General features: G+C 39.5%; 1 protein-coding gene across 2 annotated transcripts in view; it reads left to right on the top strand.

Moving 5' to 3' along the window:
• Nucleotides 1-27803, top strand: part of lin7b (lin-7 homolog B (C. elegans)) — a 51937-nt gene that overhangs the window by 17584 nt on the left and 6550 nt on the right. For both annotated transcript variants that reach the window (XM_008414974.3, XM_008414973.3), the window contains exons 3-6: nucleotides 11680-11798; nucleotides 16304-16375; nucleotides 23317-23526; nucleotides 23742-23905. In XM_008414974.3, the coding sequence (XP_008413196.1) occupies nucleotides 11680-11798; nucleotides 16304-16375; nucleotides 23317-23526; nucleotides 23742-23905 (565 nt within the window). The remainder of the gene's footprint in view (nucleotides 1-11679; nucleotides 11799-16303; nucleotides 16376-23316; nucleotides 23527-23741; nucleotides 23906-27803) is intronic.

The following is a 27803-nucleotide window of genomic DNA, read 5'->3' on the forward strand; positions in this document are numbered from 1 at the left end:
CTGATAAACCAACGAAAAGGTTCCAAGCAAAAACCCAAAACAAAGCTTGGACCATCCTCTAACGAGGAAACGGTAACTGCAACAAGGTACATAACAAGATAACAATAACAATAACAAGCTCGTCATACCCTAATTCAGTGGTCCCCAACCCCCGGTCCGTGGACCAATTGGTACCGGGCCGTGCAAGAAATAGTGAAATATTTCCGTTTTATGTATTATTTGAGTCTGGAGGATCTTTTATTTTGAAAATCCTTTAACCAGATTCTCTCGGTTACTTGCGCGCCAACACTGAGCCCACAAACATAAAAAATGAGTAAGAAACAGATCAGATGTCTTTGGAAAGTTTCTTTGCAAAGGGGAAAAGGCCCAGAGAAGAGTCAGGAGAATGGATTTATCCCGGACCGGTAGGTGAGTCCCACATTACAAGCCGCTCTGCGTAACATGCGGCGACCGGCTGCTAATGAGGCAATGAAGCTTCAAACTGCTTCACCACGTAGAGACCAAGCAGGCTGTGGATATAAGCAACACTTCGGGTGTCATTGTCTCCCATCACTCCCAGATCGGACCGTCTGGTTGCAGAGAAACAAGCTCAGGGCTCCTGTTAGTCAGTACCGTGAGTTAAAATTTTCACAAAAGTAAAATGTTCGTTGTGCTGTTATAAGTGTTACTTTAGCACCCCCAGCAGGTGATTTTGTAAATAGCCAGAACAGTTACATCACAGGAAGTATAAATCGACGGATGTTTACATGGTGCTTGATGACTGACTGTAATCCACGTGCATCTGCCTCCATCCTTCGTCTTTCGTGGTATCGTCTGTATGTATACTGTTTATTATCTACTTATGTTTAGTTCTTTCACTATATTTTACTGTAACAAAAATAGTACATGTTGTAATTGTATTTTATTTCAGTTTCACACTTTCTACATTATGTTAAGGAAGAATTTTTATATTACTGGTAAATTTAGCAAAACTCTGGCTCTGATACTTCCTTTTGATCCCGGGTTCTCTCGCGTGGCCACGTGCGGGGACAAAAACACAACAATGCGTGTTGACGTCACAGAATTACAGAATTTAATCCAATCAGAAGAAAATATAAGATAGTACAGGAAACTGAAGAAACACAGATACAAACATTGTTACAAGAAAACAAAGAAATATCAAGGACGTCCTTGGAGAAAGAGCTGGTGCAGAAGTAAAATAAATCAGCTTTTTTCTGAATTGTTTCCCTTGTGCACAAACTTTTATACCTGTAGGTGTGTTTTCCTCTTTAATGTATTCAAATAAGGCGTATCTCTACTTGACCAATTGGAAGGCATCTCTGGCCCTTTTAAATTTAGAAAAAGTCCCGCAGTTTGTTCACAAGATCAAACACCTTTTGTTAAATAAGGTAGAAGCAGACTCTCTGAATTCATGGTGGTTTATGGCTTTCACAGATCAGTGAGAAAAGCTAGAACTTCCTACTGATTGTTTCCAGACAGACAAAGAGCAGATCAGAGATCTTAGCAAACAATCTGCTTTAACTACAGTAAAATATATCAATAGGTCAGAATATGTTATAAATTTTAAAACTATAATTATGGTATTTCAATCAAGTCATGATAAATTCTAAAACTAACTTATTTTAAATTTATTTTCTTAACACTATCCAGCTCTACAGCCATCTGGGCCAAGGAGAAACAGATGCAGGAACCTCACAGGTAGCTGTGAAATTCTGGTTTCTCTTCTGCTCTGCCAGGAACAAACCTTTAATTCTGTACTTTTAATTCAATGAAAAGTTCTCCAAAAACCCAATTTGTTCTTCTGCACTCAGCATCTCCAAAGTTTAGTCCTGATATCAAACAAAAGCAATAGATAATAAACAGAAAATAATGAAGTACAATTCCTGTTTTTAATTAGGAATTAGAAACAAATAAGAATTAAGACATTCATTCACCATAAACCTAAGTATTTTCTAATACTAAACAAAACATTTTCATGTGATTCTAATACAGTCAGAAATAATACAATTTCAAATACATTCATCATTAACTAAATTAATTCTAAAACAAGATAATAGAATATTTAGTCAAAACATGTTATTAATAACTAAGAAAAATGTCTTACAAATTAAATGTTAGTGATTTAAAACATTTTATGTTATATTCAGTTTTTGCACCATGTCAGATGTTAGTTTGGAAGACTTCTCATCCTGGTTACGTGAACCGACCAAAGTTCCCTTTCTCACAGTAATTCAAGTGATTCTTTCCTCCACCTTCCTGCATATGTTAATTTATGACCTCCTGTCTTTAATGATAAGACTCCAGGGGTCTGAGCCGAAATTCTCTTGCAGATCCTCTATTCTCCTTTGTACTTTAAACACTTAACCCAGCAATAGTTCTTCGGGTTTTAAATCACTCACACAAACCTGTTCAAACTTAAGAAATTCGTTCTAAAATGTTTAAACTATGTTAAACACTCAAAATAATAATTTTTCTCAACAATTATTAAACCTGTGGACAAAGAGAACTGTCTTCAGTATGTTAATGGAAGAAAGGTGTTGAACCTTGCTACCGGTCCTCTTCTTCGTAGAGCGAAGTGGGAAAGACAGGACATTTGTTTTTGTGGCGCATCTGTATCTTATTTTGAAGGGATATATAAACGTTACCATAGCGACCAGAGTCAGAGCGTTTGGGCTGTGGTCGAGAGGAGATGAGTAGAGCTTGTGAGTCTTAAGTCTGGTTTAGACGGAAAGATTTAAGAATTGTCGGCCGATTCTCCAAACCTCTGTGACCACAGAGCTGATAAAAGTCCAACAGGTTCAATCGGTTCGTGTGTCCAAGGCAGGAGCAACACGAACCGATTCCAGTCACGAACATCCCGATTCCAGAGGATAATCCAGTAAAACCCCCAACATACCATACGGGAATTTAGAATAACCAAACACGGATGACGATGTAGAAACAATAGTGATAGTTTGTGGAATCATTTTAAGAGATAAAAGACGTAACAAAAAGAAAAGGCGGTGGATAAAAGATGACGGGAGCAGCCGCTCTATTTGCTGAACTATGATTTGGAGGTGGATATGTTTTTTCATAATTAACATTTTTAACGGAATAAACATAATAATGATCTTTAGATTTAATAACAAACATTTCCACACATATCCGATATCTACCGGACCCAGTTGTGTGATATGTCAGCTGTTTTGGATTCCCCTCTGCTCTTATGTCACCGCGCTTTTTGATTGGCTACCTGTCACATTCAGTAGGCCGTATTCTCGTTCCCAGACAGGAAAAACCCCACAGGTTGCAATAAAAACTCCAAGACAACCCAAATTGAGTATATTCAGGATTTGCGGAACACCAACACCGCCTAGATCACCGCGGGGAACAGGAACACGTATTTGACGCCGGCCTCTCGCAGCTGTAGCCGAGCGTCTGCGGACTCCTGTCTCTTTCCAACCACCTCTGCGGAAAAATCCTGGTAAAAGGAGACTCTGCGATCTTCCACTTGAATTATCCCCTTGATCCTTGCAGCGCTGAGGATCCTTCGTTTATCGATGTAGTTGTGCAGCCTCACCAGGACTGCTCGCGGATGGTTTCGGTCATTTCGCCCCGCCGGAGGTCCGGTGCTGTGGGCTCTTTCAATTTTTATCCATGTCTGCTGCAGCCCCAGGACTTTTGGAATCCACGCCCCGAAAAAAAGCCACCGGTTTGCTGCCTTCGATGCCTTTCTTTAGTCCCATAATCTTAATGTTCTGGCGCCTGCTCTGGTTTTCGAAGCTGTCCAGCCTTTCCAGTGCCCTTTTAATCTTTTCCTCCATACCGTCCAGTCTGGGCGCACTTCTTGTTGACTCGTCCTCCAGATCAGAAATGCGCTGTTCAGCCGCAGATATTCGCTGCGTCATTCTGTCGAGTTTCTCCGAGAGTTCAGATACTGGTTTAAGAATTGCAGCTACTTTTCTGTCCAACATTTCTTCAATATTCTTGGAGACCCGTTCCACTATGGTATCTTCTTTTAGAGCAGTGGTTCTTAACCTGGGTTCGATCGAACCCCAGGGGTTGGATGAGTCGGTTTCAAGGGTTCAGCAGAGCCTCTGCCGCGGAGGTAAAGACACACTTGTGTAAAGTCGTGAGTCGTGACGACGCGCCGCTTTGCCATCACTTGCTGCAGAGGATCACGTTACATTGCTTAGCTAATCAGAGCTGCTGAGGAGCCTTGATTGAAGGAGTTCCACTCAGCATGGATTTGAGCTTGTGTCTTTAGCAAAACTCCCCGTTTTTACCGTTTAAGAAGGGTTCGGTGAATGCACATATGAAACTGGGGGGTTCAATACCTCAAAAAAGGTTAAGAACCACTGTTTTAGAGTGTTCCTCCATCTCAGTCCAAGCAGCGTCTTCGTCGTTTTGGCTAGCTGCAGGTGTGCTAACGTTAGCACCAGCTTTCCGTCCTCCTTTCTTCTTTTTGCTCGGTGCAGCAGGCCCAAAAACGTTTTCCAGAGACATGTCAAAGCTTACCACGACTTCTGTTGCAGTTCACACGATGGGGAATTGTCTTAAATGTTAGTTTTATTTTGACCCAGAGAGGAGACGAAAAACATACATCTATTCAGCAGCGTGCATCACGTCCTCCCCCTATATTGTGTATATTTTATTCACATTTTGTGCTTTATCCATCGGACCCGTTTTGTCCCTCAAGAATCACTGGGCAATTGAAATACATATTCAACTATCGATTACAATTCTGAAAGTCTGTTTGTGTCAAGATGTTTATATCTATTAAAAATAAAAAATTATTATTATTTCCCCGTCTATATTAGTAATATTTAATATCGATTAATAATTTCTATTTATTAATAAATATGTATTAATATTGTATTAGCAAAATGACAGGTTGCTAAGAGACACACATACAAGTAAGTCAGAGTAGCAGAGACGTCAGGGAAGGCCTCACCTGTCATCATGGAAGAATAATAAGATAATTTATATCAGATCATTTATATTGCTATTTTTGCCCTGTAATTTGTAATATAAAGTATTTATTTTTCATTTAGCTTAACCAATTTTAATTATCTCTTCAAAATTGCTGAATTTTTGCAATTTCTCATTCAAATGCTTGGATGCGCAGCTGATGAGGGTCCCCTCAAGGCTGCATCCTTTCCCCTCTTTACATTTTGTACTTGGACAACTGTTGCAGCTGGCATGATAATAGGTTAATATTACAATTTGCAGATGACTCGGTGATAATTAGCCTTCTACATGATGATGAACATGCCCATGGCCCTGTGGTCGATGAATTTGTTGACTGGTGTGATAAAGCTTTTCTTTCATTTAATGTACAGAAAACAAAGGACATGTGCATTGATTTTAGACAGAAACCCCATAACACAAATCAAACAGTAATTAAAGGTCAGACAGTGGAGGTGTAGAAAACTACCAATAACTTGGGAGTATTTTGGATAATAAGTTAACATTTACCTGTCATTCAGAAAACCTACAAAAAAAGGGCCAGCATAGATTATTTTGTCTAAGGAGGATCTCAAAGTTTCAAGTTGATAAGTCATTGATGATCTTATTTTATAGATCATATATTGAATCTGTGTTGACCTTTTCCTTCCTCTGTTGGTTTGGAAATCTTAGTATTAGGTCAAAAAATGCCCTTAGCAGAGTAATACATACTAGCAATAAGATCTTAGGAGTTGAACAATGCTCACTTACAGAACTGTGTAAAAAACAAATCATTAGGAAAACTAAATCCATTATTGCTGATACTTCCCATCCTTTACATGCCGAGTTCCAGTTTCTGCCTTCTGGCATCAGGCTCAGACTTAGTATAAAAAGTAACAGGTACAAGCTTTCTTTTGTTCTTACACCAATATCTATTTTTAATGCAGGACAAGGTAGGGGGACTTGCACCTGATTTAGTGTTTGTAGCAACTGTCAGTAAATAATGAAATGCACTGCTGTACTCTTCCCATTATGTATTGACCTGTATTTCAAGTCCTTTTGGTATGTTTTGTTGTTTTTTATTTTTTAATATCGATGCTTTGTCTTTTAGTTTTTATACTTGCTGTAACATCAGTAACCCATTTGGGATACGAATAAATCTGAATCCGAATCCGAGGCAGCAGGGAGCCGAGCCTCACCTTGGATTGCGCAACCTCTTGCTAATTGCACTGGCAACCATTTGATGGGAACATGTTCGTCCTGTCTGTATGTCACCAATAAAATGGTTAAAAAACATTTAATATATGAACTGATTTTCCATAATTTAGCTTATGTATATACTGTACAGTTTGTCACCAACTTGGTGTTACATGATTCATGTGCTGAGGAGCGATCATAACAAATTCGAGGTGAGGCAGACGGTTTTCTTGCCTCATGGCAGGGGGCGCTCATGATCCCAGACATTGGTGTTGTGACGTGACTGCAGAGTGAGTGACAGGGAACTAGCCATACACTAAATAAGTGAAGTGCAGCCAGATTTATTGTTTTCTCCTCTCTTTTGACGTCAACATGGATGACTACATTTCTAGTCATCTAGTGACTACAACACAAACAGTTTTCTAAAGAGGTCTTTCAATAAAACACAGCAGGAAATAACTAAAGGAAAACTAACACTGGAGCTGAAAGGTTTGCTTCAAACTACGGGACAGAAGGACACACTCTGTCTTTTTCAGGTTTGGTTTGCTGTGCTATTCCCCACTTGAAAGGGGTAGATTCCACTGTGAAGTTTGAACTGGATTTCACTCAAAGAGCCTTTAATTTAGTTGACTCATCTTTATTTTTTGTATGATGGTCCACATAGCACATAGTTCATAGCCCATAAGTGAAAAACCTTAAAAGAAACAAACACATCCATTGCATTCTGAAATGAACAAGATTTGTGAATAATCAGATTTCTACCCCTTTACCCTTTAAACCAATTATTTCCAAAAGTATAACAACAAATATGTTATAGTAAAATTCAACAGCAATAAATAAATTAGCATTTTTATCAACATTTTGTTAAATATTTTCACAAACATTCTGACCAACATATCTTTTTCTTCTTTCTACTTTAACCAATAAACACCAAGTGTATTTTCTTTTTAACTTACTAGCTTGACTTCAATAAGATTAAACAATTTGATACAACAATCAATCAGAGTTTATTTTCTGCTCCAATGAAATTCAGCAATGAGCAGCAGCATTGTGAGGCTTACCGGCTGTCTTTCACAGTTTGTAGAAACTTTTACACAGTTCTAAATTTACATGCTACCACCACTGTTTTCTTGTCATGCTCTCAAACAGGAGTGACAGGTCAGTCACACAAAAGTAGCTGCACTCTGATTGCTAGGAGATTGAGTCCACCTGGTTCTCCTCACAAACAGGCAGAGAGGAGCTGCAGAGGGAAGTGGTTACCTAGCAGTTCACCTGGAACACGCTCTTTTCAAGTTAAGTGTACAAGACAATAGGCTTTGTGGATGTCCAGCTAGAAACGGCCTTTTCTGCTTTCCTTGCCTCCTTTTCTCAACTTGTATCAAGTATAGACTTGGCTTTGGATGAACTGACATTTTTGTGCAGAATGAGCGGTGCATGGACTTCATATGTGCTGTGCAGTTTTTTGTGTTTTGGTTCCATTAGTACTAAAATAAGATAACCCACACACTAAGTCATCAGTAGAGCAGGTGTTGTCAGCTAATCAACTACCACTGTGTTCAGGGAAAAATGTATTAATAATCACAATATAGACATTAAGCCTGACAACATAATGTAACAGACTGGATGTTCTGTTTTGGTGTTTTTGCTACTTTTTTGTGTAGGAAATGTTTGTTTTTTGGTGTTGATTCCCCAGATCGGTAATGCTCTATCTGCTCGTCGAGCTGTTGTCTGTCAGTTGCCAGGCAACGGGTCCACGTGTAGAGGCACACTGCAACCACTGCAATGCCTAAAAGTTAAACAACTAAAACTAAACTTCTGTATGTCTCCTACAGCCTCTGTAAAATAAAACGATTGACCAATATAAGAGAAATTCAGCCTATGTTGCATCTTGACAGAATTAACAGAAATCAAACTGTTTATAGGTTTGTATCAAGGAAGATTTCTGTAGCAAACATCAGTTTTCTCAGCTTAATCTTTGGCCGTATTTAACAGATATATCTTATAAACATGGTGGCGCTACTAATATATTTGTGACAGATTTCTGCTCTTTCTGCATTGGAATTGAATGATTTTCTGGACATAACTCAATGGCGCAACACATAGCGACTAATAGGTGCTGTCCAATCCAGTAATATATATCAACTAGCAGAAGTACTTTTGTACTTTTTTGACATAAAAATAATCAACTGTACTACATTAAGAAATTATATTTAATCCTCAGTGATACATGAAGCTGATTTTGAAACAATGAAAGTTAAAAACAATATTTTGCAACAAGTAAATTAAGTCCAATGTTAGGTCTGTGTAAGCTAAATGTGTGTATATATATATATATATATATATATATATACTGCTCAAAAAAATAAAGGGAACACTTAAACAACACAATATAACTCCAAGTAAATCAAACTTCTGTGAAATCAAACTGTCCACTTAGGAAGCAACACTGATTGACAATCAATTTCCCCTGCTGTTGTGCAAATGGAACAGACAACAGATGGACATTATTGGCAATTAGCAAGACACACTCAATAAAGGAGTGGTTCTGCAGGTGGGGACCACAGACCACTTCTCAGTACCTATGCTGTCTGGCTGATGTTTTGGTCAGTTTTGAATGTTGGTGGTGCTTTCACACTCGTGGTAGCATGAGACGGACTCTACAACCCACACAAGTGGCTCAGGTAGTGCAGCTCATCCATGATGGCACATCAATGCGAGCTGTGGCAAGAAGGTTTGCTGTGTCTGTCAGCGTAGTGTCCAGAGGCTGGAGGGGCTACCAGGAGACAGGCCAGTACACCAGGAGACGTGGAGGAGGCCGTAGGAGGGCAACAACCCAGCAGCAGGACGGCTACCTCCGCCTTTGTGCAAGAAGGAACAGGAGGAGCACTGCCAGAGCCCTGCAAAATGACCTCCAGCTGGCCACAAATGTGCATGTGTCTGCACAAACGGTTAGAAACCGACTCCATCTGTGGGGGTTGTGCTCACAGCCCAACACCGTGCAGGACGCTTGGCATTTGCCAGAGAACACCAGGATTGGCAAATTCGCCACTGGCGCCTTGTGCTCTTCACAGATGAAAGCAGGTTCACACTGAGCACATGTGACAGACGTGACAGAGTCTGGAGACGCCGTGGAGAGCGGTCTGCTGCCTGCAACATCCTTCAGCATGACCGGTTTGGCAGTGGGTCAGTAATGGTGTGGGGTGGCATTTCTTTGGAGGGCCGCACAGCCCTCCATGTGCTCACCAGAGGTAGCCTGACTGCCATTAGGTACCGAGATGAGATCCTCAGACCCCTTGTGAGACCATATGCTGGTGCGGTTGGCCCTGGGTTCCTCCTAATGCAGGACAATGCTAGACCTCATGTGGCTGGAGTGTGTCAGCAGTTCCTGCAAGATGAAGGCATTGAAGCTATGGACTGGCCCGCCCGTTCCCCAGACCTGAATCCGATTGAGCACATCTGGGACATCATGTCTCGCTCCATCCACCAACGTCACGTTGCACCACAGACTGTCCAGGAGTTGGCAGATGCTTTAGTCCAGGTCTGGGAGGAGATCCCTGAGGAGACCATCCACCACCTCATCAGGAGCATGTCCAGGAGTTGTAGGGAGGTCATACAGGCACGTGGAGGCCACACACAATACTGAGCCTCATTTTGACTTGTTTTAAGGACATTACATTAAAGTTGGATCAGCCTGTAGTGTGTTTTTTCACTTTAATTTTGTGTGTGGCTCCAAATCCAGGCCTCCATTGGTTAATAAATTTGATTTCCATTGATGATTTTTGTGTGATTTTGTTGTCAGCACATTCAACTTTGTTCAGAACAAAGTATTCAATGAGAATATTTCATTCATTCAGATCTAGGATGTGTTATTTGAGTGTTTCCTTTATTTTTTTGAGCAGCACAGTCATGAAAACGTTTGAGCACCCCTATTAATCTTATTTTTATCTCTAAATGTGGGGATGTTTGCAACAGCTATTTCAGTTTGATGCAACCAATAACTTATGGACACAGTAATTTTTCAGTATTGAAATGAGGTTTATTGGGCTAAAAGAAAATGTGCAGTACGCATCAAAACAAAATTTGACAGGTGCAAAAATATGGGCACCTCAACAGAAAAGCGACATTAATATTTAGTAGATCCTCCTTTTGCAAAAATAACAGCCTCTAGTTGCTTCCTGTAGCTTTTAATGAGTTCTTGAATTCTTAATGAAGGTATTTTTGACCATTCCTCTTTACAAAAAAATTAGTCATGACTTTAATCAGTAATGATTTCTTGTAAACTTTACCTTTAATAACTTAAAGTTAAATAATTTTTAAAGTGCAATCAATAATACTTTTATAACAGATTTATATCAGTAATGATTTCTTGGTTAATGTCAAGTTGTCATAGACATTTTGAATAATGTCAACTTTGTATTAAAAGTGTCACAATTTACCGAGTGACGCTTTATGACAACAGTCATAAATATTCATGAAGGCTTATTCATGTTTATGACAGTATCATGACAGTCTTATTCACCACCTTTCAAATAAAGTTTTACCTAAGTTTTTGTCTGCAAATCCATACTGAAAGCTTTTATACATGGAAGAAATGTAAAAGAATAAAAAGATCAAACAGTATGTATCTGCATGTCTATGTTTGGTCCGTTCCTGCCTGCTAGCTAATTCCAGCAGGGGTCTAGCTTTTTTCCTTTAGATCATATTTCTAAAGATTTATTGGCCGTTTTTTAATTGCACATAAGAATCTGCAGGGTGACTGGGCTCTCCCTTAGAGATAGGGTGAGAAGCTCGGTCATCTGGGAGGGACAGAGCCGCTGCTCCTCCACGTCGAGAGGAGCCAGTTGAGGCTCGGGCATCTGGTCAGGATGCCTCCTGGACGCCTCCCTGGTGAGGTGTTCCGGGCACGTCCCACCCAGTGGCGCAAAAAGTGGGTATGCAGGGTATGCAACGCATAGGGGCGCAGCACCAGAGGGGCGCCAAAACCCCGTCTGGAGGGGCGGCGCGCCGATGATGTTTTCCCGTACACTTCTGCGCGCCTTACGCTCCTTCATCTCGCGCACATAACGAGGTAAATGTAGCGAGTTTTACCCTTCACGTATCGTCGCCTCGGGGGGGGGGGGCGCCGATCTATGTTTTTGCATCCACCTGAATAATGTGTAGTTGCGCCACTGGTCCCACCGGGAGGAGGCCTCGGGGAAGACCCAGGACACGCTGGAGGGACTATGTCTCTCTATGGCCTGGGAACGCCTTGGGATTCCTGGAGGAGCTGGAAGAAGTGGCTGGAGAGGGAAGTCTGGGCCTCCCTTCTGAAGCTGCTGCCCCCGCGACCCGACCCCGGATAAGAGAGAGGAGATGGATGGATGGATGGATTAATTTGTGGGTTTCACACTGAAAAACATAATTTCTTAAACTGTTTGACCCTTTATTAATACAGTGAAGGTGAGTCCATCAAACATTGTAATTATAGAGGAGCAAGTTTTACGAAAAGAGAAATCTGAGTGAACCTTCGCTAACAGCTGTATGTGTTTTTTTCAGTAACCCAGGCTTGTCTTTCAGATGTGTGCAGAGTGATTGAGCTGCTGGATCGGCTGCAGAGAACCGGGGAGTTGCCACCTCCCAAACTGCAGGCCCTACAGAGAGTTCTGCAAAGCAAATTCTGTGCTGCCATCAGGGAGGTACACTTGATGAATGTGTTGGCTCAAATTTCAAGGGCTATATATCTTCACTGTTTTCATCTTTCTCTCATATGGTCTGACCTTAAAGGTTTTATTTATTTTGTCTGAGTTCAAATTACAAACTTCAATGCATTGGGGAAGAGGGCTTAACATTTGTAAAGTCAAAAGAGAAGAATACAAGGTAAAAAAAATCATAATCAAAATGTCAAAAGTGTGGCTTGCGTTTGTATTCATTCAACCTGCTACTTTGCATAACCTCCTGTCTTTTTCAATATTTGCAAATTGGAATGTTTGTTCAGTATGCTTTTTAAATAATCTTAAATTTTCAAATGTACTTCTGAAGGTGGCAGTGTATTTGAGTAGCAGCTATGTTTTCATTCTGAAATTTGTTTTCCTTTTGAACTTTAACTCCTAAGTTTCTGGTAGAAAAAATTTTTTGGGGGTCATTATTTGATTATTTTCTCTTGTCATCCTTCCAGCTGCATGTTGTATAGCTGGAAGGATATTTGCTTTTTTTTAAATTATTTGGCCATTCATAATTAAAAAAATTAAAAAGCATACCACTTTGTATGCTTCCCATAAAAAGTGGTATGGGAAGCATGAGACCATGAACATGTTACCTGCAGTGTCATGCTGAATGCCCCATCCTGCCAGGTCTTAAGCCAGCTGGCTGTATCGAAACCACCGAGGCACAGTTGATTTTTTTACATATTTTTGCCCTTGTGTTCATACCCTTCATCTGGGCTCCACTTTAACATAATATTTTTCTCTCTTCAGAATATAAAGTCCTTGTTAAGAGGTGACCTGTAATGAAGAAAACTGTGAGAAGATGGTCACAAAAAGCAGAAGAAGTTATGCAGAGTTGTTTTGAGGTTTTGGACTGGGATATTGCGTGCAGGTCACATGGAGAGGACATCATTGCAAGTTATTGAGGAATATGTAGAAGCAGCTCAAAGTCAAAATTAGAGACGGCAAGCAGAAGTCGAACAATATAATCAAGAAGGAAAACTACAGTGGAACGGTGTGGTCCAGAATAAAGAAGGTTTCAAGTGCAGAAAGGATTTGACAGATGGAAGTCTGGATAGAGCAAATGAACTGAACACATTCTTCAGAAAGTTCAGTTCAGGAACTATTTCCACATCCTTCTACCCTTCCCTCAGCTAAATAGACATCCCCCCCTATTTTGACCCACAATTTTGGTGTCACGCCTCAGATGTTTTATCTTCCACCTCGGCCATGGAATCTTCTTGTAGAATCAAGTTTGTCCTAAACCAAATCAGGAAATGCTGCTTCTTCCTTTTCCTCTCCTTTCAAACTATCTGTCTCTATAAATCAAGTGAAGAGGCAGCTGGAGAGGCTGGACCTTCAGCCTTGAACCGGCCCCAAGTTCTGATGCCCTGTGCAAAGAAGCTGTGGGATTCTGTAGCTCTTCTTTAACACTGGAACCAAGAGATGACTCCAGTGTTGAGGAAGACATCCTGTCTGGTTTTGGTACCAAAAAAATCTTACCCATGAGTCATTAACAACAGTGGACCTGTTGACATGACATCCCAGATTATAAAACTCATGTTGGCCCACCTGAGTAAGCATAGAAGCACATATCAGAACCCCCTGCAAGTGACAGGGGAATTTCCATTTGAATATTGAATTGGAATTGAAGATGCCATCATATACCTGGCCCTGTTCAGGGTGTAACCCGCCTCTTGCCCGTTAACTGCTGGAGATAGGCACCAGCACCCCTGGTGACTCCACTAGGAATAAACATGTATGATAGTGGATGAATGGATGAATCATACACCTGCTTAACTAACCCTCTCTCATCTGGTCAAAGCAGGCAGAACTGTGAGAATTATGTTCTCCAGTGCATTTAACGCAATTCAGTCCAATTTGCTTTGTCAAAACTATGTAATTAGGTGACAAACCGACCAGAGTTTGAGAGACTGGGCAATTGCGTGTCTAACCAGGTGGTCAGTAGGAAAACAGCACTACAAAGTGTACTCATCAGGCACGTGCAGAGGGAGGGAGAGCTGGGGGGGCTTGAGCACCTGCCCTTTTTGCTCCTTGCCCCAAAGTGCCCTTTTGGTCAATTAGATTTTTTTGTATTATTTCCTAAGCCCTCTTCTGCCACATAAAAACATGTGCTAAAATTCTTTGCTTTTTTGTTTCTTTTTTGTACAACATAATAAGCCGGTCACCTTGTTACCTTTGACCTTTTGCCCGTGACGCATGACGCAGTTGCCTCTCGCGCAGTGAGATAAAGCGGCTAACGAGCTCAACGTAGCGAACGTTCCAGATTACAGAACAGTTTTTGGTGAATAAAGTGGAGACTTGCTGCTTGTCAGATGACGGAAAACATTGAACGTATCGTTTCTGCTTCAGCTCGGAGTCGCGGTTTAAGCAGAGAGGTAATGAAATACAACAGACACTGACAGGCCTCTGCGTCTGCCTTTCTCTGAAGAACTACTGAGGGGAGGAGACAGCCAGGTGAGGAGAAACTGTTCTTATCTATCGATTCAGGATATTTATCATACAGACATTAGGCTGTTGTTGTTGTGCTATTAGCTAGCTGCTAGCTAACGACTTTGCTAGCAAAGCAAGATAACTAAAAAGCTTCTCCCCTGTATCTTTAATGATATCAGTCATTCTTTAGTATTGCTTATGCAATAAGGGAACATCGCCCGTCCAAAACTGATCATCTCCATAATGGATATATGTCAGATCTTCTAATTTCTTTTGCTGCATAATGTACATTGCATTTATTCTAGCGTTAGGTAAATGTATCTTGAAGGCTTAAATAATAGTCCAACTAGGATATTCATTTAGAATTAAAAATAACTCACCCTGAATTACCATGATAGATATAATGAATGTAATAAAAGTGACATTAATGAAGGGAAAAAACTCAACCCAGACTTTAAGTTTAGTTTCTGGTTCGCAGAGTATGAAGTTCAATTTGTTTCCCAATTATTCAATGGAGAAAAAAACTAACCTCAGTTAAGTAAAATAAAATTGTAATCAAAACTTTTAGAATTGTAATGATTCCTTAAAAAAAAGTTTTGTTTAAAAGGCTTTTTTTTATTAACTCATTTTTACCAAACATAAACATTTATTTGCACACATCAGAAATATTTTGTTGTGATTTTAGACCCTGTTCAAAACGTCATGTGAGAATCACAAGCAAAACTTTGAGTCACAAACAAAAACTTAGAATAGCAAGAAAAGATTTATGACAAGCGCAAATAAGTTTGTTTTGCAAAAAAAGAAAGTTAACTTCATGAGTCAAAAATGTGTGATTTAAATTTTTTTAAGTTTTTTTAAGTAAAACTCAGTAGTCTTTTCTCATGGTGACATTCATTAACAATTCAATTTTTGCTTTTGTCTTTTTTCTGCAGTTCCACGTTAAAGTTTGCTGCAGCTCTGCTTTCCTGAATGGACCGTCTTCATCTCCACTGCAAGTGTAGCAAACAGGAAGCTCTTTGTTTTATAGATTACAGTCACTAAAAGGTTGCATTGAGCCCTTGTTTATATTTTAATAGTGTAATTCTGTGAAGACAAAATATGTCTGGTGGTCCAGCTCTGATTTACATATCCTGCTAAATTGCAGGTTTGAATATTGCAATACTTTCCTATAACAAAATAGACCTGCAGAAAGAAATGACTAATAAAATATTTTACATAGGCATAGTGTTATGCTCTATATGGAGATGTTCAATTGTATATGTCACATTTTTGTAATTTATCATTGTTTATTAAACTCTGAAAGCTGAGTGGCTGTTAATATTCTGTCCTAGAATGTGGTTAGATGGGCCCTTTTTTTGTTGTTGAGCACCTGCCCCTTTAGTGGCCTCTGCACGGCCCTGGTACTCATTTTCACTTTGTCTACTTCAGACTTCCAGAATCTAAAATATGAGTTACAACTTTTAATTTTCTTTTGTGGTTAATAAAGTATTATTGAATTTGAACTGAACTTGAAATTAAATTTGCTTAAATGTCATGTGATAAAAGTTTCTCAATCTAAGAAAGTCAAACCAACTACATTAAGTTGTTAACAGAACCCAAAAAATACAAATGCAAGCCACTCTCTTTTGGCCTTTTCTTGTTAAGGTAGTTTCACCGTTTCAACATGAAGATTGCTGCAGTCAGTGATTCAATGCAATCTGCTGCGGTTTTTTATTTATTTTTTTTAACTAAGGTCGATTGCAGTGCTTTATATCCAGTATACAGCACAGCACTGTATGTAGATGACTGTTTTGAATTGATTATATATTAACTGACTGCAAAGTGCTAATGAAGTCATTTATGAATTAATTTGGAAAAAAAAGTACCAACCATGAATTCACTTCCTTCCACTTAGTAATTCTGCACTTTGTTACATAAAGTCCCAAGAAAACCCCATGTTTGCAGCTATTGTAATACAAAATGAAAAAGATAAAAATAATATGAATACTTTCACAAAGCATTCTGCATGTATCCTTCACTTTTTTAATTTTCTGTCTATTTTTTAGGTATATGAGCAGCTATATGACACACTGGATATTGCTGGAGGTCCAGAGGTCCGAGCCCAAGCAACAGCCAAGGTATTGTCAATAATATAAACACAATACCCTATAGTTTATATACAGAAATTATGAAGATCAGACATTGCTTTTGAATTGTGGTTCAACTGAATCATTATGAGACAGGCCTAGATTGTCTCATTAATTTGTTTCAACCTTTTTTAAAACAACCTTCAATCTCTGCTATCAAATGATATCAATGGTACTACTTGTCCTCTGTTGAGGATTAGCAGCGGTCTAGTCCTCAACAGAGGCAAGTGCATCTTTGGATTACATCAGATTGAGATACTTGGACATGTGATCACCAAAACAGGATTTAAACTGGACTCAAAAAGTCCAGTTTTCAAGTGAAGAAGATGCTAATGTAGTATCTTCTAGTGATAGTACATAGCATCCAGACCTGATGCTTTGTAGATTTCTGATTAAATTTATACCAAACTATGGAACCTCATCAGAATCTTTAAGGACGGTGAGTAGGAAGGGATAAGCATGGGAGTGGACAAGTGAAACAGAAAGATCAATCCAAGCAATGAAAGAAGGATTGGTGTGAAAGCCATGCCTGGCCTTCTTTCAGCTGCACCAATAGTTGTAATTAGTGATGCTAGTCCTGTAGGATTAGGTGCAATTTTGCTACAGACCCAATCAGATGGACAGATCAATCAATCAATCAAATTTTATTTGTATAGCACCTTTCAGCAGCAAGGCATTTCAAAGTGCTTTACATCATAAATAAAAACACAAAGTCATGCTACATAGAATCAACAATCAAAACATTACATGATGTCAAATACCATCATTAAATTCGTAATTCTTTATGTTTCAAATACAACTCTACACAGGTGGGTTTTTAGTCGAGATTTAAAGGAACTCAGTGTTTCAGCTGTTTTACAGTTTTCTAGAAGTGGTCCAGGTTTGTGGTGCATAGAAGCTGAATGCTGCTTCTCCTCATTTGGTTCTGGTTCTGGATGCAGAGCAGAACCAGAATCAGAACCTGAGGGGTGTGGAAGGTTGGTACAACAACAGCAGATCTTTAATGTATTGTGGTGCTAAACCGTTCAGTGATTTATAAACTAACGGCATGCATTTTCTGACAGGTATTCAGAAGTGCAGGTGTTTAAGATTGCTAATCAACCACCGCTAGTGTTTCGGGGATCACGTCACCATCATATTCATTATAAATACTCTGCCCCCCTTTAGCCTGTAGAGCATTTTTCACCACCTACAAGATAAAGGGTAACAAAGTCAGAAATAATTACCATGAACACAACTCAGACATTAATTATTAGGTATTATAGAAATTAGTCGGCTTATAGAAACATTCTGGACAGCATTAAAGTCATGCCAACCTGTCTGAAGAACTGTGTTGAAGTCATTATAACACGCTTCACCAACGTGACATACTAATGAAGAAAAAAACATTTTGGCAGTTTTTAGATATGCCACAGGTACAAAATATGGGAGTCAAATGACTTAATTTTCTCCTCATTGTGTAGATACGTTCTCCAGAGTCCTGCTAATGACCTAATTATATTATTCAGGTGTGGTGCAGCGGCACATCTAAAAATTGCAGGACAGTGGCCCTCCAGGACTGGAGTTTGACACCTGTGGCTTAGATCAAGCCACTGGTCCAGCATAGCCATTATGCAATCTGCAGACAAAAACTTAAAGAAAACGACCCCACAGCTAAATAATGTTAACTCAAATGGCCTTCAGATTTTTCTGATAGTTTTAGTTTGTGTTACCTGCTTGGCTAGCTTTAGCTGCTAACAAAAATAATAAACAGTTGTATTTACGGTGATATCCAAACAAATAAACAAACGTTAACCCTTGTGCGTGCAAGGACTGAGGTAAATGATACAAGTTTTACGGGTGCGGGGTCGGTTGGACCCCATTTGTAAACACAACAGTAAAGCGAACTATGTATATGAATCGATACTCTTGCGCAAATGGAAAATTAATGTATCCATAAAAAATAGTTAAAAACATGATCATTTTAACATGGAACTGACCTTGTTATAATAAGCTCCAGACAAGACGACATACTGCTGTCTGCTCCGGGACAGACACATGATGTCACAGATACGTTGCAATTGTGGGAGGAGCTGTCTGGTGTTGATTTCTGATCAACACCAGACTACTAACATTGGTGTTAGTGTTAATTTAGAAATCAACACCAGACATAATTTTATTTAACTCTCTGGAATAACACCAACTCTTTAGGGAAACTAACATTCATGTTATTAAATTAGAGCCAAAGTCTGCTAAATTTTCAACAATGGGTTCCCATTAAGTAAAATTTAATTATTGGCCAATATAAAATAGAAATTTGCTTAATGCTCTCTTGCATCCTTACAGAATTGACAGAAACCAAACTATTTATAGATTCATATGCAGAGAATATCTATTTTTACATATCTAAACATCAGCATCTAAGCTCTAAGGCACATTTAATAGAATCCAGTAATAATTCAACTCACCAACTGCCCCAAAAAACATTTTGCATCTTTAATATTTGCTATATTAAAGACGCATCATATCTCATCTGCTGTGTGTAAGTCAGCAGGACAAAGGTTTTGCCAACCAACTGAGGTTTGCAAAACAGCTGAGGGACAGCTGCAAAATCAGAATCACATAATTGAAAAATACAAAGTTTGCACAGGATTCATTTGGTTTCACATGGACCGCTCTTGTCTATTGTCACTGATGAGATTTAGTGCGGCCATCTTGGAGCGGTTGACCACTCCACTCAGTGTTTGACAGGTGCACTTAAGTATCAGCGCATTTAATTGATCATAACTCGCTAAATACTAAACAGATTTTCACGATTTTATTGCTGTAAACCTTATTCAAACAGCTATCAGTTTACGAGGAAATTATTTAAGTATTTTTGAATTGACTGATACATGGCGCAGAGTACCCCTCTGAGTAGATGAGTGGCAAACAGTCTGCTGCTGAAGTGCTGGCAGCCTGCTCCTCATATACGCCTAGATAATGAGGTGATTGATCACAGCATGCCCTCCAGGTAAGTGCAGCCCTCTTGGCACCATCTAGTCGATGTCTGCTGCTAGATGTCAACAGACAGACAAACAAAGAAAAAATGCCCACAAAGACCCAAAACCCCAGTTCCCAACATATCAATCAATCAATCAAATTTTATTTGTATAGCACATTTCAGCAGCAAGACATTTCAAAGTGCTTTACATAATTAAAATAAAAACAGCATGTGACATTAAATAAACAGTGAGAAAGAAAAAGAGATAAAAAAAGAAGAAAAGATAAAAACATTAAAACCTGCACCCCTTTAGGACTTCAGTTAAACGTCGTTTAACTGGGATTCTAACCCTCGGGGACTTTAGTCAAAAACACCGTTTGACAAGGACTCCAACCTCTAGGTTTTTAGTTGAGATGCAGTCAACTGGGACTCTAAACCCCGTAGAACTTAAGTTAAACGTCATTTAACTGGGATGTTTTCCAGGGGGCTTTACATAATTAAAACATAGAAAAGAAATAAAAAGAAATTAAAAACATTAAAGACATAAAAACATGGACGACATCAAAACCCGCACTCTAACCCTAATTTAGCCATAAGCAACTCTAAACAGGTCGGTTTTAAGTTGAGATTTAAAGGCACTCAGTGTTTCAGCTGTTTTACAGTTTTCTGAAAGTTTGTTCCAAATCTGTGGTGCGTAGAAGCTGAATGCTGCTTCTCCTCGTTTGGTTCTGGTTCTGGGGATGCAGAACAGAACCAGAACCAGAAGATCTGAGGGGTCTAGACGGTTGGTACAACAATAACAGATCTTTAAGGTATTGTGGTGCTAAACCGTTCAGTGATTTATAAACTAACATCAGTATTTTAAAGTCTATCCTCTGAGCTACAGGGAGCCAGTGTAGGGACTTTAAAACTGGTGTTATGTCTCTATCTTCCTGGTTTTAGTGAGAATGCGAGCAGCAGCATCTGGATCAGCTGTTTGATTGATTTATTAGTCAGACCTGTGAAGACGCTGTTGCAATAATCAATGCGGCTAAAGATAAACGCATGGATGAGTTTCTCTAGATCTAGTGCTGAGACATCAGTCCTCTAATCCTGGAGATGTTCTTCAGGTGATAGAAGGCCGACTTTGTGACTGTCTTAATGTGGTTCTGAAGGTTCAGGTCAGAGTCCATCACTACTCCCAGGTTTCGTTCTGATCGCTGGTTTGTAGTCATAATAACTGAAGCTGCGCATTGATTCTGGTTCGCTCCTCTTTAGGTCCAAAGATAATAACTTCAGTTTTGTTTCTGTTCAGCTGGAGAAAGTTTTGGCACATCCACACATTGATCTGTTCTAAGCATCTGTTCAGTGATTGGATGGGTTCAGAGTCACCTGGTGACATCGTGATGTAGAGCTGTGTATCATCCGCATAATTGTGGTAGCTAATCCTATGTCCTGTTATAACCTTAGCCAGTGAGAGCATATAAATGTTGAAAAGAAGGGGTCCTAGGATTGAACCTTGGGGTGCCCCACATGTGACCTTTGACTTCTCTGATGAGAAGTTTCCGATTGAAACAAAGAAATCTCTGTTGTTTATGTAAGATTCAAACCAGTTGAGCACTGGACCGGAGAGTCCGACCCAACTCTCCAGTCGATTCAGTAGAATTTCATGGTCAACAGTGTCGAAAGCTGCACTGAGGTCCAACAGAACCAGCACTGTGGTTCTCCCACAGTCTGTATTTATATGGATGTCATTGAACACTTTTACAAGGGCCGTCTCTGTGCTGTGGTGAGCATGAAAACCAGACTGGAAGGAGTCAAAGCGATTCATTATTGTTAGGAAGTTATTTAATTGCTTAAAAACAGCTTTTTCAATAATTTTGCTGATAAATGGGAGGTTGGAGATCAGCTTGTAATTCTGCAGTAGTGATTTGTCAATATTGTTCTTTTTATCAGTGGTTTGATAACTGCTGTTTTCAAAGCCTGGGGGAAAACACCTGAAAACAGTGATGAGTTACTATTTGGATCAGATCATTAGCAACAACAGGCAAGACTTTCTTAAAGAAATGTGTGTGTAGGACATCCAGACAGCAGAAACTGGAGCTTAATTGACTTATAATTTCTTCTAGGGTTTTATAATTTATTAGTTGAAATTGGGTTATTTTTCCTGCATTTGTTTTGTTTGGGCACAGCATTAGTACTGTCTTTGGAGTGGATGTGCAGATTAATCCTCTAATCTTTTGAATATTCTCTAAAAAGAAACTGGAGAACTTGTTGCAGGCATTAGATTGAAGTTCAGGTGGTAACGTCATAGGAGGGTTTGTGAGCCTGTCAACAGTAGCAAATAAAGCTCGAGCGTTGTTAGTGTTTTTGTTTATGACATCTGCAAAGAAAGCCTCTCTTGCATGTTTTAGTGTTGTGTGAGTTACGTAGTCTTTCCTTGTAGATGTCATAATAAACGTGCAGTTGACCTTTACGCCATTTCCGTTCGGCCCTGCGACAGAGTTGTCTTGCAGATTGAACAATTTGTGCATTTCTCCATGGAGATTTCTTCCTACCAGTCACAACCTTTACTTTAATGGGGGCAATGTAATCGATGATATCTGAAAGTTTTCGCTGAAAATCATCCACCAACTTATCTACGTTACTATAACTTAAGAGTGAGGAAGAAGAGTAGATTTGATTAAATGATTCTGCTGTGTTTTCTGTGAAAGTACGTTTTGTGATAGTAGCTTTTTGTCCAAGTGGGTTAATGAATAAAGAACTGTCAAAGATAACAGCAAAGTGATCCGACAGGGCAATATCAGTTACAGAGACATTGGAAATATTCACACCCTTACTGATAACAAGGTCCTGTGTGTGTCCATGTGTGTGTGTTGCTTGTTTGACATGTTGTGTTAGAAAAAAACTCTCTAATATATTACAGAGCTTTTTAGCCCCTCGGTCTTGGGGGTTGTCAACATGAATGTTGAAATCACAGACAATTATCAAACAATCATAATCAAAGGCATATGAGAGATAGAAGCTCATTGAAGTCCGCAAAGAAATTTTCCACATATGTTGGTGTTTTGTATAGAGTTATTGTCAAAGTTTGTTTGTGGCCTTTTACCTCGATTCCAAGATACTCAAAAGGCATAACAGGTATTGTCCTGCTATGCAATGTTGTGGGACCAGACACATTCTGGAGGAAGACGGGTGTAAAGGTAATATCTGGACCCCGGTCTCAGACCTCAGAAACGGAGAGTTCTGGATCCTCAGGGAGGTCAGAGGAAGGTGCGGGCTGTACGACCTCTCCGCTGGTTTGAGGAAGAGTTGTTTCATATCCACAGGTAGCGTTGATCTCAAAGTTTACCTCCAGCTGTTGAATCTTTGTTTCTAAAAACTGAAGTCGTTGTAGAATACTGCTAACGTCCTTGGGGTCGGACGGGGGCATTTTGCCCTAGTTCAACTTGGAGGTGAAGCAAAGTGAGGTAAAAATAAAAGTGAGAAAATCTCCCGGTCTTTAGGTTTGAAGTAATCCAGTTATGATGTCGATGATGTGAATAAAACCATAAAAATTGTGACTTTAAAAATAATTCACAAGCAAAGTTATCAGTAAGGACGGGAGAGAGCAGGATAAGCTGTTCCTCCTTCAGCAGCCAGATCAAACAATGATCTGGCTGCTGAATAGAACACATAAAATAATACAATCATAGAGAAACTCAAAATATTTTGCAGTTTTTTATTTTGAGTAACCCCGTTTTAAGCCAGTTTTCCATCGTTATTTTTTAACACAATCCTTCGGTAAACTAGCTGTAGCGCCACACTTTTGAGGTCACCTCACGCCAAATAAAGGGTCGTTTACATGCAGTACCTTGTGGACCACTGGGGGGCGCCCACAGACCACTAGTGGTCCAGGGACCACAGTTTGGGAAAAACTGCCCTAAATATATATATATTTCCAATTTAACATATTTCCCAATTTAACATATCTCACTTCTTACTTCTTTAGGCCACAGTTGCAGCCTTCGCAGCCAGTGAGGGTCATGCCCACCCGAGGGTGGTGGAGTTGCCCAAAACAGAAGAGGGCCTGGGCTTTAATATCATGGGCGGGAAAGAACAGAACTCCCCTATCTACATCTCCAGAGTTATCCCTGGAGGAGTGGCTGATCGCCAAGGAGGACTGAAGAGAGGAGACCAGCTGCTATCTGTCAATGGAGTGGTAAGATTTCTATGAAGCTACCCAAAGACTGCACTGTTTGGTCAGTGCACTACCAGGCTGAAGTGGCACATTCACCACAAGTAATGTGCCACTTTCATTGTGGTGAATGTAGCGTATTCACCACAATGACCTGTTATTATGAATGCGTGACCACAATGGCTGCTGTCAGTTCTGGTGTGTATACCAGAACTGACAGAGGTGTGGTATCTGTGCAGAGCGTAGAGGCAGAGCAACATGAAAAGGCCGTGGAGCTACTGAAGGCTGCCCAGGGGTCAGTTAAATTGGTGGTCCGCTACACTCCTAAGGTTCTGGAGGAAATGGAGGCTCGTTTTGAGAAGATGAGGAGTGCCCGGAGACGACAGCAGCACAACAGCTACTCGTAAGACTCCTTTTGTCTATATTTCAAGTGTTTATCTTGTGAAATCTTTATCATACTTAATGTAGTATGCAACACTGTATCAAAAGTTATGTCACAATATAATTTAAAATTGAATAGAAGTATAGCAAAAATCTTATTTGGGGAAAGGTTGTTCTATGTACAATCAGGTATCTCATGATGTGTTTAAAGAGTGAACCCAAAAGCAGCAGGCTTGTAATGCTAAGTTTTGCAATTTTAATGAAAAATATGATAAATATAAATATATAATTAATATCAATGTAACAATTACAAGCATTTATGGTCCGAACATGGATGACCCCACATTCTATCATATTTTTTTTATTTTCCATAATGTTTCTACAGGAGTCACAATTATATGTGGAGACTTTAACACAGTCTTTCACCCAACAATAAACAGCTCAAAGAACTCAAACCACACATAAAATTGTCATGTAATCCAAATTATTAAACAATACAAGAGAGACAAATAAGCATCCTTATGACAAAATTTAATCAATGAAGTTATTTATGACCCTAATAATTGCTTTTAATTTCCGGTGACTGGATGCCCTCCTTCCCCCGTTGCCCCTCCCCTCTCAAAGAAATTAAGAAACATTCTCTTTGCAGAACATTTGCTAGCCATCTTTCTGTCACTTTGTTTTGGTAAATTCAATTAGATATACCAAAACAGGAAATCTTGTTTGTTTTCGAGATATGAAAAAATGATTAGTTTAATAAAAAACACATTTACCTGCATAATAATTCTACTCTAACTACTACAGTCTAAGTACTGGCACAGGGTTGGAAAAGCAGGCCTGTGTTGTGCTGCAGCAGGGACAGGGGCTTCTCCTCCATGATTCAGAGCTATGTGATTGCCCCTCACCTATGTAAAGCAATCCTCTCTGCTTTAGAAACACAGAATGGTATTCAAAGATAAAGGATCAGCAATAAACATTTTCTCTGCTAGGTAGAATTTAAGAGCTATCCTGACAGGTTAGTCAGGATATCTGCTAACCATCTTTGTGACACCTCTACGAGTATTAAGAACAGCACCCAGTTTTTGTAAACTCCTTCTGACCTCTATGAGTTTTAAGAATACAATTAAAGTTTGAAAACATTAAGTCATAGATAATCACTATCCAGAATATTATACATTTTGTCACCTTTCTTAGAGAAGTTTAAATAGATTTAGAATGTTGTAATACCTTTGACTTTAACACTGTGTCTCGGGAGACGCAGCAGAGCCCTGGGATCAGCAATAAACATTCTCTTTACAGGTGGCCCTGGCCTGCTCACCTGCTCAGATTCCTCTGAAGGAAAAAAAAAATCCTTCTTCCATCCATAAATAATTTTCACAAATTGATTACTTTATTACCAACAACTCTTTGATAACAGATATTTCCAAACCAACCATTCATCCAGTCATCATGTCCGATCATGCCCCCATCAGTTTAATATTCCACAAGAAAATAGAAACAAAAGCCAGACAAAGATGGTGATTCAACACAGCTCACAGCAAGACAAAGAATTTGATTTCTGTTTTAGGAAATACTGATCATTATTCATGGAAAAAAAAATTATATCATAAACGCATTGTGACAACTCACTAATTTCACAAAGTTACATGCGCTTTTTTCCTCTCTTTCAGTCCCTCCCATCCTGCCACATTTTCAGGCATGCCCCTGAACTCATCTAATTGGTCCACTGTTCATCTTTCTCATTTGAAAGATGCGTTATTGCGCAACACCTCCCCCCCTTCTCTCTCACTCTACTTCCCCTTCTCAGAGGAGGGAGATGTGCAGCCAGCTCTCCATCTAACGGGTAATTTGAGTTTCCTAAATCTGCCAGGATTTACCCTGTTCAGAACTGAAGTAAACTCTGATTAAGCTGGAGTCGAGAAAGACTAGCCTGGTTTCTAACGACCTCCCCCTCCAGATGTCCCACCTTCTTCACCCTGTGAATTAGCCAGATTGAGCAGCCTGCAACCAACTAGCTTCACAGAGGTCACCTGTTAACGGTCGCTCTTTCTCTTTATTACAACGTGCACTTGTTACTGAACCAGGTTGGTTTTAGTGACTCGGGCGAGTCCCAAGGGTGTTTTAGTTTTGGCTAAAAGCAACCTATAAAACATTTCTACTTTTTCCTCCCTGAATCAAACTTCATAGCTATTTTACAACCATCAAAGAACTTTAAGGTGACTCATTAATTGAATGTCCACAACATCTTTTAGATTTTCTTAAATGCTAATTATTTTATTAGTAAGGCAGTAGTAGTAGTACAGCTTAATTCAGTAGCAGAAATAATCAAATAAGTAAAATCAATAATCTAGCCTATCTTTCCCTAATGCTGACACTGAGAACTAAAAAAGGGAAACTTTGAGAGAGGCGGACAGAGTTTGGCATTTTGAACCCCAGAACTGGCCTGATGATGAAGAAGGTGTTGCAGCAGCAGGAGGTTCCCAGTACAGGAAGAGTACTGACTTAGAGCGGCAGGTCTCGGACCTCAGGGTGACTTCCTCATGCTTGTAGAGGTCCTCAGCTTCTTGTCTTGCAGCTCTGTAGCTCCTTTCTCCTCGTCTCATGATCTTCCTGGTCCCACGGAAGGAACACAGCAGTTCTTCCTCTTTGCCTTTGTTCTTTGTCTTTATCTTCATCTTTGCCTTGGTCTTTGTCTTTGGGGTCTAAACCCAGCTGATGAGAGAAGTGCGATTTGAAGCCACATGTTGCGGGGCTAACGGGTTGGTCCCCATGTGCAGAACAGTCTTCAGCTCTGTGGCCCCGGCTCTTCTTCAGCTGCAGAGTTCTTTGTCCATCTTGATCTTGGCTCCAAGCTGCCTGAAGGATCCAACCAACGATTCCTCTTTTGCACCCACCTTATAAAGGGTTTATCCACCTTTTGGTGCGTTTACATTGGCTAGCTTTGTTGCTGTGCCTCTCATTGGCTGACTGCTTGGACAGATGATCTCATATCCATCACCTTGGAGAAGTTATGTCCTGATGTCTGTTCTCTTTTCTTAGAAAAGTTAAAGTTTAGCAATAAGGCCTTGGTCATCTCTGCTCTCCTATCAGTTCCTCTTTCCCCCTGACCTTTCACCTTTCACCTACCATCTACCTCCAACACAACAGTGACCTTTAATTACAGTTACAACATTTTACACCTTTTCAAGTTCAATGTCAAAATAACATTTATCACCTTTTAGTTTCTCTGGTTTAGCATTCATTTATAATATTATAATAACCATAACTTATTATATTAGTTACTCTTATTATAATCATAATGTGAGTTATTACAGACATTTCTGAAAAGAAACCAAGAATACCCATTATTCTAATTACCCGATACCATGTTACAGTTTCTTGTTTCACCTTTAAGTACTTCCACAAGTGTGAGAGTAAGTGTAAATATTCTTATAATCAAACCAACATCAACCACTGGTTAAACCAATATTAATTATTGGCATAATTATAAGTCATTATTTTAAGTATTTTATTCTGGGTTTTATCCAATCTCTCAAAATGTTTAGATTTTATTCTTTAAAAACCTTTAATACTTTAAAATAAGGAATGGTCTGAACTATTTTTATACTGATGCAAGATAGAAACTTCCCCTTTTCTTCAGAAAACCAGCTCTTCCTGTTTCATGACTCTCTTTCTGCCTGACTATGATTTTTTATGATTAAATAGAAAAAAGTAGAATTAAACAAAGTTTGCAGGACACAACAACAACACACACAACCAGATTAATTTTATTACTGTCTGACTCTACTGTTGGGTCTTGATGTCACCTGTGTAATTAATTTTAAGGTTAATTTATTTATTATTACTATTAAACTAAAATCTCCAGCATGGGGAAGTGGATGAGCTCGACTTTTCTCGACAGATGGCAGTTTCCCTGCAAC

The sequence above is a fragment of the Poecilia reticulata genome, chromosome 8, assembly GCF_904066995.2.
Source record: "Poecilia reticulata chromosome 8, P_reticulata-male-v2, whole genome shotgun sequence".
In the NCBI taxonomy this organism is placed as follows: domain Eukaryota; kingdom Metazoa; phylum Chordata; class Actinopteri; order Cyprinodontiformes; family Poeciliidae; genus Poecilia; species Poecilia reticulata.